The sequence below is a fragment of the Microtus oregoni genome, unplaced genomic scaffold (genome assembly GCF_018167655.1).
Source record: "Microtus oregoni isolate MIOR12 unplaced genomic scaffold, Mior012 000032F_ref0000030, whole genome shotgun sequence".
Taxonomy (NCBI): Eukaryota; Metazoa; Chordata; class Mammalia; order Rodentia; family Cricetidae; genus Microtus; species Microtus oregoni.
The window spans coordinates 14506225-14524861 of NW_024543091.1; the positions used below are offsets into that span (position 1 = coordinate 14506225).

At 39.4% G+C, this 18637-nt stretch overlaps 1 protein-coding gene across 2 annotated transcripts in view; it reads right to left on the reverse strand.

The window, feature by feature from the left end:
* Positions 1 to 5557: 5557 nt before the first annotated feature.
* Rfx7 (regulatory factor X7) overlaps positions 5558 to 18637 on the reverse strand; it is an 84512-nt gene continuing 71432 nt past the window's right edge. For both annotated transcript variants that reach the window (XM_041679436.1, XM_041679435.1), the window contains exons 7-10: positions 18255 to 18339; positions 17058 to 17265; positions 12986 to 13281; positions 5558 to 11753 (exon numbers count right to left, since the gene is read on the reverse strand). In XM_041679436.1, coding sequence (XP_041535370.1) covers positions 8484 to 11753; positions 12986 to 13281; positions 17058 to 17265; positions 18255 to 18339 — 3859 coding nt within the window. In that variant the 3' untranslated portion in view covers positions 5558 to 8483. The remainder of the gene's footprint in view (positions 11754 to 12985; positions 13282 to 17057; positions 17266 to 18254; positions 18340 to 18637) is intronic.

The window sequence follows — 18637 nt, forward strand, 5'->3', positions numbered from 1 at the left end:
AAAGCCCAGAGGCAAAAGGTAGAGAGGATAATGTTAAGAAAAGCAGGCAAGGGGCTGGAGAGATGGCTCAGCGGTTAAGAGCACTTACTGCTCTTCCAAAGGTCCTGAGTTCAATTCCTAGCAACCACATGGTGGCTCACAACCATCTGTAATGAGGTCTGGTGCCCTCTTCTGGCCTACAGGTATACACACAGACAGAATATTGTATACATAATCAAGTAAATAAATGTTAAAAAAAAAAAAAGAAAAGCAGGCAAAAAACATGCTAAGCTAAGGCCAGACATTTATAAGTAATAATAAGCCTCCATGTGATTTATTTGAGAGCTAGGTGGTAGGCCCGCCAAGAAAGCCTGAGTAAAACACAATGAACTAAAATAGACTTTTGAAACCTCAAAGCTTACTCCCAGTGACACACCTCATCCAGCAAGGCCATACTTCCTATCCTTCCAAACAGTTCTAACAACTGTGAATCATGCACTAAAATATATGAGCTTATGGGGGACATATTCAAACTGCCTACCCTTCTCTCTCTCCCTCCCTCTCTCTTCCCCTCACTTTCTTTTCCCTCTGACTTTGTGAGTTTATGTGCATCGCACACATTCAGGAGTTCATAGAATCCTATGCTGGATTCCCCGGAAATGGAGGTGTTTGTGAGCCATCATGTGGGTGCTGGGACCTAAACCAGGTCCTCTGTAAAAGCAGCAATCACTCTTATGCACTGAGTCATCTCTCCAGCCTCCTTTGTACCCTTGCTACAGGAGTTAATAGGCCTGTTTTGATGTATACCAGGGAAGGAGACTTTAAGACACTTCTCATTGCCAGGCAGTGGTGTGCACACCTTTAATCCCAGCACTTAGGAGGCACAAGCAGGCAGATCTCTGTGGGTTTGAGGCCAGGCTGGTCAGACTGAGTTCTAGGACAGCCAGGACTGATACATACATAAACCCAGTCTCAATAAAACAAGAAACAAAACCTCCAAACCAACAACACCCCCCCACCCAAAAAAAAAGCTTCTAGTTCAGTAAGTATAGGAATACAACGATATATACCCATGCAGGGCAAAATATAAACTCCATCCCCAGCCTGAGTAAGATCAGAGGCAAGAGTGTGTGCTTTATCCAGGAAACAGCAAGTCTTGAAAGATGACAATGGCCTTAAGTATGTACTATGCATGGCTTTCTGTAGCACTCAGTCCTACCCGCTTCTCAACTCAAAAGATTTGAAGGAGCTGACTACTCAGCACCCTCAGTAACCTTTAAAGGAGCCTGGATTTTGAGCTCTGCCCTTTAAATCTATTTGATAGAAAATGGCGGATGACAAAAAAAAAAAAACCTGTTTTACATGGAAACATAGAATAAAAACCAAATTTGATCCGTGATGAATCTGCACAAAATCACATGCAGATTAATTAATTAACTGTTATGATTTTAAGTAACATTCTTGCTGTTTTCCACCCTTCCTCCATCACCTCATCTTCCCTAGGGCATTTCAGAATACAGAACACACCCAGGACATTCTGTGTTCCCCTATGTATTTCAGTATGAATCTACCACAAAAAAAAAAAAAAAAAAAAAAAAAACCATACTGACCTCAAACTAGTATTAAATAATTAATACTAGTAGTGCTAGTATTAAAGGCAAATGCCATTATACCTAACAGATGGGTATTATTGTACAAACAAAATGCTCTGAGTACAGCCAATAATTCCTCAGTATTCATGAGTAATCAGTTCTTATTCAAATTTCCTCAATTACTCAGTTGTCTTACTGTTTGTGAAACAGGGTCTCATTGTGTAGCTTTAGCTGACTGGCACTCAAGAGATCTACCTGCTGTTGCCTTCCTAGGGCTGGATTGAGGGTGGAAAAATATTCCTTAAAATATTTCATTATTATTATTATTATTATTATTTTTGATTTTTCGAGACAGGGTTTCTCCATAGCTTTTGGTTCCTGTCCTGGAACTAGCTCTTGTAGACCAGGCTGGCCTCGAACTCCCAGAGATCCACCTGCCTCTGCCTCCCGAGTGCTGGGATTAAAGGCGTGCGCCACCACCGCCCGGCTTTCATTATTATTTTTTGAGGGATGGGCCAGCAGTTAAGAGCACTTGCTGCTCTTTAAAGGGACCCAGGTTTGGTTCCCAGTACCCATACAGCAGCTCACAATCTCCTGAACCTCTAGTTCTAGGGAGACCCAGTGCTCTCTTCTGGTCTGTGTTAACATTCAGGCAAGACTCATACACATACAAATTTTAAACAAACAACAAAAATTAGAAAACTAAACCACAGGTAAAATCTAAGGCAATGAGGAAAAATAAAAAGACTGAAAAGCAGAAAAGGGAAAAGAAATAACCAGGTCAGAGCACTGTAGTAGGTAGGTAGTGTAAGCAAGGACTTGATTATGTACAGCATTCGGTGTAGCACTGGGCTTCAAGACGGAGGCTGCTCTAGTCCTGCTACTACCACCTCCATCATCTCATCGCTGAAATACAATTCTCTCATCTGAAAAATATTCTCTCAGGACTCTTACAGTCAGGAAATGAGAACATATACAAACGATTTAGTATAGGATCTAAAGCAAACAGATACTCTACACATTGTCACAAGACCATTCTCATGATATATTTATAAAACTGTTTTCCCTTCTTTCCTAGAAAAAGCCCTTTTAAGGGGCAGTCTTGTTTTTTAGACAGGGTTTCTCTGTGTAAGAGCTTTGGCTGTCCTAGAACTCAGTTTGTAAGCTACGCTGTCCTTGAACTCACGGAACTCTGCCTGCCTTTCTTGAAATGTCAATTTTTCTGTCTTTACTTCCTTCTCCTGTGAGATTATTAACTCCAGAGCAGCTGTACACTTAAAAAAGACTTTACATTATTTATGATTGAATTAACAAACTTGTAATGTTATTTAAATGTCCATTAATAATACATTAACATCCACTATATACATTTAATAAGAAAATGTGGTTTACTGTAGTAATAGAAACTAAGACAATTTGTAGTTATGAGAATAATACCCAATTTGTCAGTTTACAGAGAAGGGTGGATACCAGTTAGCAGTTTATATCAGCGAACTAACTGAAGTCTTAACAAACCTTTAGCCTCTCAAAAAAACAACCAATCAACAACAAAAAAGCTGTGTAGTGCAGTGATAGTGAATTTTTTTGTCTCGGGAGGCAGAGGCAGGAGGATGTCTGTGAGTTCGAGGCCAGCCTGGTCTACAGAGTGAGTTCCAGGACATCCAGGGTTCTATACAGAGAAATCTTGTCTTGAAAACAACACCACCAAAACAAAAAAGAAAATCCCAAATCAAACACGCTCTCTTAGCCTTCTCTTTTCTTCCACATAGCATATTACATAGCCAACTCTGTAACTAGTTCTTTACCAAGCTCTGAACTCCCAAAGGTGGGCACAGCAGCTAAGAGCATGTACTGCTCTTCGAGAGATACTGAATTCAGTTTCCAGCACTATGTAACTCCAGCTCAGGGAGATCCAACGTTCTCTTTTGGGTTCTGTGGGCACCAGCACACATGCGCTCTCTGTCTCTCTCTCTCTCTCTCTCTCTCTCTCTCTCTCTCTCTCTCTCTCTCTCACACACACACACACACACACACACAATATTTAAAACTGATCTTACTCAGCTGTTGTTTTCCTTTTGACCACTAATGGTCCCCTCCCAGAGATGAAATCATTGATATTTTTAGGTTATGAAACTTAGTATCACAGTATTTTTATTTGTGTGTGCACATGTTCATCACAGAGTGCCTGTGGAGGTCAGAGGACAACTTGGGGAAATCATTCTCTTGTCACCACATGGGTCCTGGTAACTGAACTTAAGACTTGGGGGTAGGTACCTTTACCTATTGAGCCATCTCAATGGCCCTCAAGATGACCACATGCAGAAAGCAGGCTCCTCTACCAACCATGAATAATGAACCAATAATCTAACAAACTGGCTTTTTTAGATTTGCGCTTGTCCAATGAAACTGGGAGGATGTGTACATTGAGTAACTGGGAGATTCTGGAAAAGCTTTTTCTCTGATAAAGGCAGTAAGAACTGCCCTTCCTTATCCTTGGGATGAAGGAGGACATACTAAGGGAACCACAGTGACTATGATGTAACACAAACCAAAGCTGGTGATGAAACAACTGAAGAAACAGAAGGCAGGACCTGTCCGTGCAAATAAACCATTGAACGAACTCCTTGAACCTTCTGTCTCCAGTTTTATTTCCCAGGGGTGAAGTTTCAATCCATTGGTCAAGCTCATCTCAAGCTCCTAGGCTGAGGAAAATCTTCCTGCCTTAGCATCTCAGTAGCTGGGACTTCAGGCACATGCTACTACTTCTGACACTAAAATTGTTAAGACAACAGCTAAATTTCCTTAGACTGTCATACTTAAAGCAACACCCAGGAGGCTCATTGCTTTTATGGTGAGAGATTTATAGTTTTCAGGATTACTTTCATTTTCAAGTGCTTTGGAGTTTTGGTTTGTAGGTCCAATCTATGTGGGAGCCTTCCTGGACAGTTCACCCACCTTCTTTCTCAATCTTTCTCTTTTGTGAGTGACTACCTATCTGTCTAATGTGAGAGTCTTCCTGTATTTTACTCACCTTCCTTTCTCAATTTTCATTCACTTTGTGATTGCTTCCACCTGTCTGAACTCGGGGATCGAGGTCAGAGGTGATAGTGGGGCTGTCAGATATAATGTATATACAGGTAAGTAGGCTGTTTAATTTAGAACATGGATATGATATGTTATATTCCCAGATATTGGTTCTTGCAGATTCTGTATCAAAGTGACCAAATCCCAACTCGAACCCTGGTTCCATGGCTTTGTAGAAGCTGAAGTTTCTGTTATTTTCTGCCTCTTTGTAGACCTATGGCCTGTTCTCTGGCTTATAATTTCTTTCTTTTTTAAAAAATATTTATTTATTTATTTATTATGTATACAATATTCTGTCTGTGTGTATGCTTGCAGGCCAGAAGAGGGCACCAGACCTCATTACAAATGGTTGTGAGCCACCATGTGGTTGCTGGGAATTGAACTCAGGACCTTTGGAAGAGCAGGCAATGCTTTTAATCTCTGAGCCATCTCTCCAGCCCTGGCTTATAATTTCTGTACATTCTAACACATCTGGGACTTTAAAATCTTCATCTTTGTATTTAATGTTCCTGAAACACAGAAACCTAGATAGTCCTCAATCTGACACCTGAAAGGAAATACCATGTGAATGAACAAAAGAGAAGATAGTCTTTTACAAAACATACACTCTATGCCATGTACCAATGGCAATAAATCTCAATTGAACAACCCAATTCCAGAGAAGGGAGGGAGGCAGGGAGGAGGAGGGAGGGAGGGAGGGAGAGCGAGCACAAGCATGAGAACAAGCTGTCAGTTCTTTTGGATCAGCAGAGATGTGGCACACTATGCCTTGTACCATTTTTACACACCCCTGCTCCCCACCGTTTCACCAGTTTGAGGGAAATATAGCATCAGGTACAAATTTATAAAATGGCAATTGTCTATAAAAACACATCCCATAAATCATCTTAACATCCAGTCAGTATAATATAAAATGTTTTAATTGTTTTTGAAAACATTTAAAAAACAATTTGAGCACTTTGAATAAAAAAGAGAACTGAAATGCTACTGCGATGTTCAACTACTGTGATCTCAGCAGGTACAACAGACAACAAAGCACCGGGATCTGACTCTGCACTAAATGAGACACACAACAGGGCTTGCTTTTGTCACCTCTGGTGTAGTAAGCACACTGTAGTACAAGACTGTTATCTGAACCTCAGATGCACTGCACAAATACGCTCCTTCTTGCTCAGTTCAAAAGTCAGTGCTTATTGCAATTATATGCAAAAGTATTTACTTCATGAAGTCTTATCATGATAAAACAGTATGCAAAATGTTTTAAACATCAAAACAATGAAAAAATCCCAAGAAAAGAACATATTCAACAACTAAGCAGAATTAGTAAACATTAAAAAAGCAAAATAACCTGTGAATAACTATGCTCACCTGGTTAACACAGAGCCAGTTTCAATACAGCCAAGAGGGGAAAAAAAGTGGTTACAGGATTACCTAGTACTGTACAAGATAAGTCAAGAACACTCATGCACATTTTGTGATCATGTATTAACATGGTGAAGCAAACTAAACTTAATTCTTCCTGCTGGAATATTCTCGTGTAAGAGAATAAGAAATAGAAATATCTCATTGAGATCAGTGCACATTGCTACATAAGACAATTTCATCTGTCACTTTGATGATATTTTGTCTTTTCATAATGAAACACATTTAAAAATTTTAATCTGTGGACTGTATTGGTTGCATTTATCCTAAGAGATGTGCCTACCACAGGTTCAACAAATTTAGTGCAATATATGAACCCCAAAAAGTTTGCTGGACGAATTCAGCCAAATTTAAAGAGTTTGCTGCAATACTGTACATGGGGGGGGGGGGGTAAAAATCCTCCAGTTTCTATATTTTTTTTTTATCAAAAAAGATTTCCATTATTTTTTTCATTAGTAGGAAGCTAACATGTAAACAGGGATTAGAATGGCCTCAAAGTCTCCTTTTCAGAGTATCTCACTGAGAAAGGCTCCCGTCATTTGTCAGAAGAAATCACACAGTTTCCTTTGGGTATTACATACTTTGGTGTGCAGTAGTGCTGTATCTCAATGTACAGTGAAGAAGTAACTAGTATCAAAAAAAATCTAACAAATCAATTAAATCAAATTAACAGCAAACACACACATATGCCAGTAACTACAACACATCCATAGATAAACCTCTGAGCCAACTCTAGCACCATTGATTTATTAGAATATGTTAATACCCTACTTTTCAAATCTGTTAAACAATGGACCCTTATTAAATTAACCCTTCCATCATATTTGTTAAATATTTGGATTGCGGTCTTCCGATTTATTTTTGAATTAAGGTAAAGAAAAGCTTGGCTAGGTTCAGGAGAGTATAGTGAATGGTTTCATGTTAGCTTTTAAGAACTTAAGGTTAACTTTAATATCTCTCTGAAAATTACCTTGAAACTCACTTAAATGAAGCTGCCCACTAGTTTTGTTAACATGAAATTCATAAATACTATTCATAAACCAAAACAGGAGCCACAGAGAAACACTTTAAAACAAATCCTGAGTGCTTTGCTTCTTTTGCAGCTGTGTCCACCACAATAAATAATTAAACAAGTAATAAAATGGTCCTCCTCTTCAAGTACTATCATCACCCCTTTGCTTTATCAGAGAACAAAGATCTGAGGCTCCACACCTCACATGAGGAAACGATTTTTCGCTGGGCTCTTAATATTATTTTTCCTGCTTGGTGTTTTGCAAAGGATCCATGATCAAACTGCATCACTACATTCAGAGAAGCAAAGGAGCGAGCAAACTGAGGAAAAAAGCTGATTACTAAAGGATACCATGGCGAAAGCATTAAAAAGAATTCTTTAGTAGCTTCAGCATGTACACAGAGCTATGGTGAGGAAACTAAGAAAAAGTCTCTATTTCCCTTCTAACACTCCAATCTCAACAAGCAAATAATAAAACACAAGACATTTTTCTAACATGCTTGTATTTCTGCTATTAAATTTCAATGTCTAGTGTATGTCTCTCTCTCTCTCTCTCTCTCTCTCTCTCTCTCTCTATGTGTAAGTGATGGGGAGGGGAGGGAAGAAGAAAAAGGGACGGGAGAGATCGGAGTAGGAAGGAGAGGGGGATCAAGAGGGACAGGAAGAGAGGGAGAAACAAAGTGTGCGAGCTAGAGAGCTCCATTTTAAAAGTCACCTTTTAAAACTGGACTAATGCAATGTCACAAATAAATGGCTACTAGTTTTCCTCTTAAAATTTTTAGTGCAGCTTTTACTTCCCTTAAATTAACATTTGCTTTCCATTGTTTTCTCCTACATCAGCCCTTCATTGTGGGAGTAAATGGAACAAATCCCCAGAAAGTCCTACAGAGATTTCTCATCCTACAGTAGCTTCATGTTTCAAGCTTAAATATTTATAATAACCTGAATATTATCCCTGTTTTAAGGAAGACTCTCTTGCCTACAGTATACCTTAGCTATGATTTCATACCTAAAAGATAATGCCAACAATAAAACAGCCTATGACTAAAAATGGATGGTTTCTATGTAGATCAACTGATGAATTAAAATAAACTTATACAAAATAAAGACCCAGACTGCTCTTGTAAAAAGCTGGATTCTTTACTAGCAAATTAAATGGGGGAACATTATAAAATTTAAAACCTAATACTTGCTCTACAGCCTACTGTCTTCAGAAACCTGTCCAGAACTGAGGCAAGTCTAACCATTTCCTATTGAAGAAGAAACCACTTCTGCAGCAAACGCTTTTAAAATGTCACAATTAATAGTGTTTCTGCTGCGGGAGGCACTTCCATTAAGACAAATACAATACATATGTCTTTAGATACAGTGTGCTACATATTATAAAACACAATTTATCCCAACATTTCAACAGTAGGATGGTCCTTGCTTTCTATCCATTCAAAACCTGATGAAGTCATAGAGTTCATTGACTCACTGCAAATCTGTTGAAACAGTGGGTCATTCTTTAATTCTTCCAGTGTGGCTTCATCATCCTGTCCCTGCTGACGACCTGGATCAAACAGTAGATTTGGGTCTAAGGTGTTCAAATCATTGATGCTGCCTGAGAGGTCAGAAGACAACCTGATGTCACTAGGGAAATCAGATGCAGTGTTGGTGAGATCAGATGCGACCTGACCTCCCAGGGGCTGGCTGGTTTGCAGGTTGTCTCCACTCAACAGGTCTTTAACAGTGCTATTAAAATCTAATTGCTGTTCTCCAATTTCAGATTGTGCTTGATTATCTCCAGGAGAAAAACTGATCTGATCGGTGCTATTACTTTTGGTGAGGTAAGATGGTGTTTGGAACTCATAAACTGAAGTGCTGGAATCGATCATATTTTGTGAATTGGCACTAGGAAAAACAGGGGAAGTTTCCAAAATTTGAGTGAGATTCATCCGGGCTGTGTAATTGGAGGGCATGTTGTTCATTCCCAAACCTCTCACTGCATCATCATTGTCAGAATCGAGTTTGCTCAACAAAACGTTAGTGATTTTTTTACTGTTTGTTTGCTTTTGCAGAGCGTTTGGGAAAGCTGTCTGCATCATGACTGTCAAGGGGACTGACTGACTTCTTTGAGCTATGTTGTTGGCACATGCATCTGTGTGAGCATTTGTGAAAACATGAACTTCTGGGGTTACTGGACTTCCAAAGGGGGTTACATTAGACCGTGGGATATTAGACACAGGATAGAGGGTGCTTCCGCTAAGATTCCGTTGGCGATGGACAGCAGGGCTCACACTCCGGCACCTGAAGTTGTTGCTGGCAGATGAATTAGTCCCTTTATTATCAAGAGGAGCGGGGACTGCAAACCCTTCTTGCTTGTTGGTGTTTACAGTGGCACCTTGATGCTGCACAGGAGAGACGGGAGTCAAATGACCAAAATGAGTGTCATGGTGTCTGGACTGAGACTGATATGACTGTCCGGGCACGGCAAAGGCATGGGGTTTCCTGAAACGATCTTCTACTAGCTCCTGATAGCTTGGGAGAATGCCATGGCCAGAAACTGATGAACTACCAACCCCACTATAACCATTATTCATCCACTCAAGCTTGGTTTTATCAGGGTGCGTGGCCATGGGTCTCTGCATTGGCTTCACAGGACTGCTGGAGACAATGCTGGCATCGTGATAAGCCATACTGGAGCTTATTGGGGTGAATGCAAATGGATTCCTGCATTCAACAGGGCTTGGAGGGACACTACTGCTGCAATTAGAATGAGGAGTACCAATGGGTGTGTGTCGGCTACTTCCTAAAGCACTATCCACAGGTGTTGTCTGGGCAAGCCTGGAACACGGGCTCTCCCGTGATAGACTCTGAGACCCAGCAATCATTTCGGATGTGGGAGTTGGCGTTGGCGTTGGGGTTGGTGTAGGAGTGGGTGTGGGTGTAGGTGTGTGAATTGGAGTGCCATTGCTATGGATTGGATGATAGAAGTGGGTGCTGGAAACATGAGATGACATTGGAGCTCCTGGAGTTACTGACTGACTCTGAAGGGTCATTCCCAAGCAGTTACCATAAGAATGTGAATTATTCATTGACATCTGCTGCTCCATAAGCACCAGCTCTTCCACAATGCTATCTTGTGTAAGTTCATCATCAAAAGGAAAGTAGCTTTCATTTGTCTGGGAAACAGAAGACTCAAACTCTTTCAGTTCGGACTGCAATGGTAACTGATCTGAAGACTGTGCTTGTATTTGATTCAAAGAAGATTCTGGAATCCGGCTATGTAGCTGCTGGCTGTATGTGTCCTGTGGTATCCCTTCTAATTCCCAAACAGATCTCTCTAGATCATGGATATCAGAATGTTCGGGAACGGTCATAACACTAATATCTTGCTGTTCACAGCTGGCAGCTATGAGGTCAGGACCCTTAGTAACTTGCTGCCATTCGTTAGGATTAAAGCTGCCATCTGATTTTGCCTCACAGTCCAAGAGAAAGACAGTCCCTTCAAGTTTTACTTTTACATCTGGAGACGATGATGGCGTTGTTTGCTGCTCCAGAACTGATTCACTGGCTACAAGAGTAGGGTTCAAGGGCTCATCCTCTATGATGTGTGAATTGACACTGATTGACACCTTGTTAGGAATCTGAGCACCTGCTGTTGAGCTTTCTGTTGTCCCTGAATGTGGAGCCTTTTGGTCCTTCTTAACAGTGCCTGGTTTCTGACCTTCTACGGTAGCTGCAGAAAGCTGCTCCACAATTGGTTTCTTTACAGGAGGCACCTGAGACTCTTGCAGTGTAGCAGACAGTCGTTTTCTTGGACTTTTAGTGCATAATTTAGGGTCTTTATTTACTGAGTCACCATTTGATGGTGAGCTGGTGCTGGTGAAAGGTAAGTTCTGAGTAGCAACCGAGAGAGTAACAGTGCTTTGATTATTGCCTGCTGAGATGGCTGGCAGAATTTCATTACAGCGACTTTTACATTTGGTCCTCTGGTCACAGACCTTAGTTGCTTTTACTTCAACGACACCTTCATTGGAAGGTTTGGACACTGCTCCATCTGTATTACTTTTCTGCCCCCAAAGGGCACTAGGTGTTGTTAGGGGAGCTTTAGTCCCCTCAGAGTTCTCTTGGCACTGTAGAGGATGCTCATCTGATGAACCTTCTGGTTCCATTTTGACTTCCACACTGGAAGTTCCCCCAGTGCTGCTGGCCCTAGACCCAGGAGACTGAAGGGAAACAACAGAACCATTCTTGATCTGAGGAATGCTCCTCGATTCCTCTGTTGTTCCAGTAGCACTGCTGACTGAGGCAGAATGTTTAGGAGGGGCATTATTGTTACTGGGCGTGAGGGATATTGTTGTCATTTTCACCACATTCAGAGAGCTCACGTGTGATGCAGGTACAACGGCAGTCTTGATGGGACTGCTGGTAAAGAGCACAGTTGTAGGAGAGCGGATGGTGAGTGCACTGGTGTTTGCTGGCTTGGGTAAGATCTGAGGGTAGCGGTGCCGGGCAGAACGGTCCCCACCAGGACTGGCTGGAACGTTCTGAGGAGTCTTTGGTGTCTGTTTCACAGACTGCATGTGCTGAGTGACCACCTGCACATTGAGGGGAAGAACCTTGCCATCAGGAGAACTCATGGGACTCGGTGAAGTTACTAACTGCCTGGTCCGCTGGACCTGCAAAAACATAGAAAACAAAAAGTCCGTTCTAATTAAGTTCAGGATACAACAGAATGTTGTACATCTGTATAATATTAAAGAATTTATTAAGTGTTAACTAAAAAGAAATAAGGCAGTTTTAATATTAGAAGAGAGTTCTTTTGGATATTTTTGTATATAAATAGGCCCTCAAATATTTTAACAAACATAAGAATAATGCAATAGTTATGAAATATAGTAATTCCTGGGAAAAGACTTGGTTACTTCTCAATTAACTTACGATAAATACTTGCCTAACTAATGGTTTAATGAGGTTACAGGGAGAAGAGATAAAATCATGAAGAAAGGTAAACTCTAAAGTATCTACTGGAATCTGTTCCAAGACAGCTCACTCTTGGGAGACTTTTAGAGTGTTAAAAACTAACGAGGATAAGGAGGTCCTAGACAAAACTAAGGTCTCCTGAAGTCTGCTCCTCAGTGGATATACGGCCATCAGTTATTGGAAGTGTTTTTTTTTTTTTTTTTTTTTGAGACAGGGTTTCTTTGTGTTAAGATGCTGGCCTGGAAATAGCTTTGTAGACCAGATCTGCCTGCCTCTGCCTCCCGAGTGCTGGGATTAAAGGCGTGTGCCACCACCACCCGGCAGCATATATTGGAAGTTTTAATGAAATAGCAATGATGAAGATACTTATAAGAACAAGAAAAACAGAGAAAGTATCCCCTTAGTAATAATACCTATAAGAGTGTAAGTTTATCATTTTACTTTAGCAAGAAACACTTAAATCTGAAGAGCCCCTTCACTATAATGTTAGTTGTATGACAGTGACCTGAACAATATTCTACTCCTCTATTCACAGAAGTAGGCTCCATTAAATTATAAAATCATTAACACTATAATTTGATTTACTTCAATATTCAGAAAAACTTTAGGCTCCCAAAAGTTTATAGTTGTATTTTCTTGAATTAGCCAGAGATAAAAACAACTTTTAAATAAATTTATTCTTACTAAAGTTGAGTGGTTATATACACACTTCATCCCTTATATATTCACTTCTGTTAGGTTTAGAGTTTGCTTTTCATTAGCAATACACATTTGAAATGAAAGACAAATGACTGAAGCTGAGTCTGATCATAAAAAAAATTTATGATTATAGCTACACATACGGTTGCCTTCTTCTCACCTTTCACTTTTAATAAAATAAATGACTTTCCACTATCTCAGTAAGGCCAAACTGTAGCAATAACATTACCGGAATGGGACTAGGGACTGCTGCCACCACAATCCCAATGGGCTGGGGAGAAAGGATCGCAGGGTTTCCATTGGGTAGATTAGCCACTCCGTTGGCTGTAGTGCCTTCTGTTTTTTTTGCTGAGGATTCTCCTGGCAATGGGGATTGTAGTTTCTGTTCTTGCTGCTTTTTTTGAATTTTCCGTTGCAACTGTTGCTTAGCATCAATTGGAGATGGCAAAGTCTTTGCTTGAGGTTGAAAAGAATTACTTTCAGCTGTAGGTACAAAAGCAGAAGGCTGGGGAATTCCTTTAAGTCCTGAAAATAAACACAAAGGAAAGCTAAAATAAAGGCTGTCTTTTTGTGGAAGGCCGTATGACTCAGTTTCTTTGAGTATGTAGTCATCTACTGAACAAAACAACTAGGAAGGATATTCTAACCCTCACCTTATTTACAAAGCAAAGTAACAGACCTCTGTTTATAAATCTGTCAGCAAGATTTTGACATACTAAAATATGGTTTGACCAGAGCAGTTTCAGGTAAGTAAACAATGGCAGACAATTTTAAAGGATTAACTATATCATAAATGTGGGGCCACTAACAAAAATACATGCCAACAGAGCATTTTTACGTTGTATTAAAGGCCAGCAAATTTTCTATCCCTTTCTGTAATTAGGATAAAATTAATAAATTTTCATAATTTTACTATTCAGCCCATAATAATAACCTAATAAATATTCACTAAAACCACTCCACAGCCTAAAAAAAAATTTATGTGGGGAAAACAAGTTTTTAATCTTACCAGAAATTCACAAAAATATGAACCATTATTTTAATTGTTATTATGATTATTCCAGTGTGACCTAGAGAAATTAAGAAGCAAAATTTCTAATGTTAAGGCATTTTGAAAAGTGTTACTGAGAAAACTTTTAAAAAAGAGCAGTAAGACAGCAAAAAAAAAAGCAAGATATAAATTTTAAGAAAACTGAGTATGTAATAAAAGTACTTTCACAAAGCTCATTTCATACTTAGGAGGTGGCACTAAGTGGTAAGGAAGTCCCATGTGCTGAGCAGGAGCAGGATAGCCTGCTCTCGCACCTTGCCTTCTGTCCCCAGCCAGGTTCTGCTCTTCATCACTCTAGTTACACAGCCACAACTTGGTGCAGGTGGGGGAGGAAGGCTAGAAGAAGAGAAAGACACAGGAATTCTCTTCTGCAAACTCTGGTCGGTAATCCTTCATTTTTGATCCTCTCCTTTTCTTTTAAATAATGTAATTATTGTTTTATTCTCTTTGAACTCAGCCTCACTGCTTTCTCTGGCTCTGTCTCAGCTTTCTTCCCAGCACCTGCACCCAGGAAAGCCTCTGCCAATGGCTCACATCTTCCTGCCTTGTCCTCTTGCCAGCGTCTCTGGACAGGAATTAAGTTCCAAGCAGCTGACTCACAAAAAGGACATTTGTAACAACCTGTCCTTAAGACAGACACTATATTTAAAAAAAAAAAAAATTAGTTTGCCTTCAAAGGATGAAAATATTTACCATAAATACTCTTTTAAAGATTTTCTAAGAGTTAAGAACAAAATTTCAAGAGATTTAAAGTTTTCAGTAAACACAATTGGCAAAAAGTTTAGTGTCCCTAAAAATTTCTTTTAAATATGGAAATTACCTGTTTGCTGTGCACTTTTTACTACATTTTAAAGATTTATTTATTATTTTATGTGTATGAATGTTTTGCATTCTTGCATGTGCATTATGTGCATGCCTGGTGCCTGAAGAAGGTCAGAAGAGGGCTTCAGACCCCTGGGACAGGAGCTACAGATGGCTGTGAGCTGCTGTATGGGTCCTGGGAACAGAACATAGGTTATATGCAAGAGCAACATGTGCTCTTAACTGCTGAGCCACCTCTCCACTTTACACTTATTCCTCAAAAATTCCCTCATTCTCTTTTGGTTAGTCTTGCAAATAATGGGAAACAGATGGTGCTGCCTCCTCCAGTTCTGAAGGCTTCACATTCTTCAAAGTCTTATTCTTCCAGAAGATAAGAATGTAGTATGAAATAACTCAGGGTACCTGGGCTTTACAGACAGGTAAGCAGTATTTAAATCCTAGCTTCATTACTTATCTGGCCAAGGATAGAAGATTTCACTTCCCAGAGCGTGTTTCCTAGAATGAAACAATCTATCTCACAGGCCTACTAAAGGAATTAAGAGAGGTAACATGTATGTGAGCTACAAACATTGGACTAACTAAGCACCACCATGCTTCTGCCTAATTTGAGTGCAAAATCTGGTTTGGTCACATAGAGTTTATACTCATGAAGTTTTGAAAAGTTGTGATTAGCTACTGTGAGTGTGGGAGGCTGTTTTGCTGATACTGGTTCTCAACTGGTGGTAAAGTGAGTAGGAGACATTATATACATTCATACACACCACAAACGGTAATTCTCTGCAGGATAAATGTACTGCAGATTTTAAAATATTTAGATTCAACTTAGAAGAACTATCTTGGAAAACAAGTTTTGTTCTCTGTTCACAGAAATAATTTTCTAAAGTAACGTAATTTATTTACTTCACAGTGTCAGGTTTAACAGAAATAAAGTATAAAATTTTCCATTAGAATTGATACCTTACACACAGCTATTAATTTAGGAATGCATTCGATATTTCAATAATAATATTAATTGCTAAAATTGTCAGTTCTAAAACTTTCTCTTTGAATTAAAATTCTCACTTAAACTGCCATTTAAAAATTTTTTCTCAGGCTGGAGTGATGGCTCAGCAGTTAAGAGCACTGGCTGCTCTTCCAGAGGACTTCAGTTCAATTCCCAGAACCCACATGGTAGCTCACACCTGTCTGTTAACTCCAGATCCAGAAGATCCAACACCCTCACACAGAAATACATGAGGGCAAAACACCAAAATACATAAAATAAAAATAAATTAAAATTTTTTTCATTTGCAGCCACAAGTAGTGAACACCTTGGAGACAGAGGTTGGAGGATTTCTATGAGTTCAAGGTCAGCCTGGTTTACATTACAAGTCCCACAATAGCCTGGACTCGATGCAATAGAGACCCTGTCTAAAAACAAATAAACAACAAACAAAACTCTTGCTATTTTATAGTACCACTTCACAAGGTTTGTTATTTACGAAACCAGGTAACCAGTCATAATGCTCGGATTGTTTTATTGACAAGCTTAATTTCTGGGATAGGAGCCTAGCACATAATTTTAAAATTTAATCGTATTTTACTTTTAACATCTAACTAGATACATAAAATATTCTTTATATTTAAAAACAGTCTTTTTTTTAATATTTATTTATTTATTATGAATACAATATTCTGTTTGTGTGTATGCTAGCAGACCAGAAGAGGGCACCAGGCCCCATTACAGGTGGTTGTGAGCCACCATGTGGTTGCTGGGAATTGAACTCAGGACCTTTGGAAGAGCAGGCAATGCTCTTAACCTCTGAGCCATCTCTCCAGCCCCAGTCTTTTTTTTTTTTAATTAAAAAAAAAAAAGTATTAGCCGGGCGGTAGTGGCGCACGCCTTTAATCTCAACAGAAGCAGAAGTGAGTTTGAGGTCAGCCTGGTCTACAAAGAAAGTTCCAGGACAGCCAGAACTGTTACACAGAGAAGCCTGTCTCAAAACCCCCACCCCAAAACAAAACAAAACATAACAAAAAAAAATCCCCCCAAATGAAGGGAAATTCAAATAGTTTACTCTAGCAGAGCATCACACAAAAGATAGGATTAAGATCTACAATTTAACAATATAGTTTTTATTTTGTTGGCTTAATAAAACATCTGCATTTAGTGTGAACTGGAGTAAGAATAAACTCATACAGATACTAAAATGATGAAACTCTTTGGTCAAATATTTCATTAATGAATTCTTTAAATTTTATTCATTTATTCATGAGTGCCCTTGTGCCACAGAGTGCCTGTAGAGATCCTAGGACAACTTGTAGGAGGAGATTCAGTTCTGGTTAGAGGGCTTGGCAGCAGTGTCGTTACCTATTGTGCCATCTTACTGGCCCCAACCTCTCCTCTTGCTACTAGCTCTAAATATAGCAATGTGGTCAGTTTCCATACCTGCTGGTGCTGCTGCCATCACAGTCAGAGCTGCCATTGACTTGGTGCCTATATAATGACTCTTAACAAGGAAGTGGGCTAATTCCAAGACTGTGTCAAATGGCTGGCTTAACACTTTCTGGGCCCACTCACACACAAGACGGCAAGCAGAAGAGATAACTTCCTCATCAATATTTTGAAGCTGCCCAGATGGTTCAACTCCTTCCAACTATAGAAAGGAAAGACGAAAAGTTAACTTTACAAAATAATAATAATGATATAATTTCAGAGAAATTAAGTTGAAGTACATTGAAGATATGTATTCTTATTGGAAGATACAGCATACATCTCTTGGGTCAAAACAGTATGATGGAGCTGTTGGCAGACAGGTAACAGCTTTGCATATATGAGTGAATCAGTAAAGAATAGTCAAGTTTAGGGTGAATATAGCACTTTAAATGGCAGCTAAAGCCTAGTGTAGTGGCACACAACTTCAATCACAGCACTTGAGAGGCAGAGGCAAGTGGATCTCTGTGAGTTCATAGCCACTCTAACATAGTGAGTTCAAGGACAGACAGGGCTATATACAGAGTCTCTGTTTCAAAACAACAAAAACAAAAACTTTAACAAAAAAATCCAAACAAACAAACAAACAAATATGGCAGCTAGACTCAAACAAATGTTTTTGATAGTTCTAAAGCTTTATCTAGTATCAATAAAAACAACACTGATTAGCAAGCAGCCCTAGAGAGGGCATACTATAGCTATCTTACAAATTTCCTTCCTAGGCAAACAGACATCATCAATATATATTACGGACATATCTACAAATTAGTAATTATAGATCTATATTATCCTGAATTTCATGTTTATGTAGGTAAGTTTTGATAGCATCTTTTGGCCATTGTGGGTGATTTTTCTCTCCCTCTTATTTGTATAAAGAACAGTTCTCAGTTTTTAACCAGAATATTGTACAGAAAGCATTCAACTAAAGATATATTTCTCTTTATTAAGAAGAAACGGTAGAGGCCGGGCGGTGGTGGCGCACGCCTTTAATCCCAGCACTCGGGAGGCAGAGGCAGGCGGATCTCTGTGAGTTCGAGACCAGCCTGGACTACAGAGCTAGTTCCAGAACAGGCTCCAAAGCCACAGAGAAACCCTGTCTCGAAAAAAAAAAAAAAAAAAAAAAAAAAAAAGAAGAAACGGTAGAATTCTTACCCCATCTCCAGTTTTATGAAAGTCGAGGTTGGGCAGTGTTGGCATATGAACAAAAGCTTTTTTCCTTAGTCCACTGTAGCAATATGTGATAAACAGTTAAGGTTGAAACCACTTTAAATTAAATGGACTGTCTATGTAGATAGCATTTGAGAAGGAACTGTACATGAAATGACAACACAATCATCAGTAAAAACACAATTTGCTAGTAGAAACTCAGAATACTTTCTTGCATTCAAAACTAAGTGTTTCATGTACAATGTTCAGTAATACTGTCTTAAATGAATCTAATCTATTAAAACATTATGAATAAACATTCCCACTATGCTGTGCCAGCCACCAGTAACAAGCAGGTCAGAGGGAAGAAACCAACAGATGGAAACTTG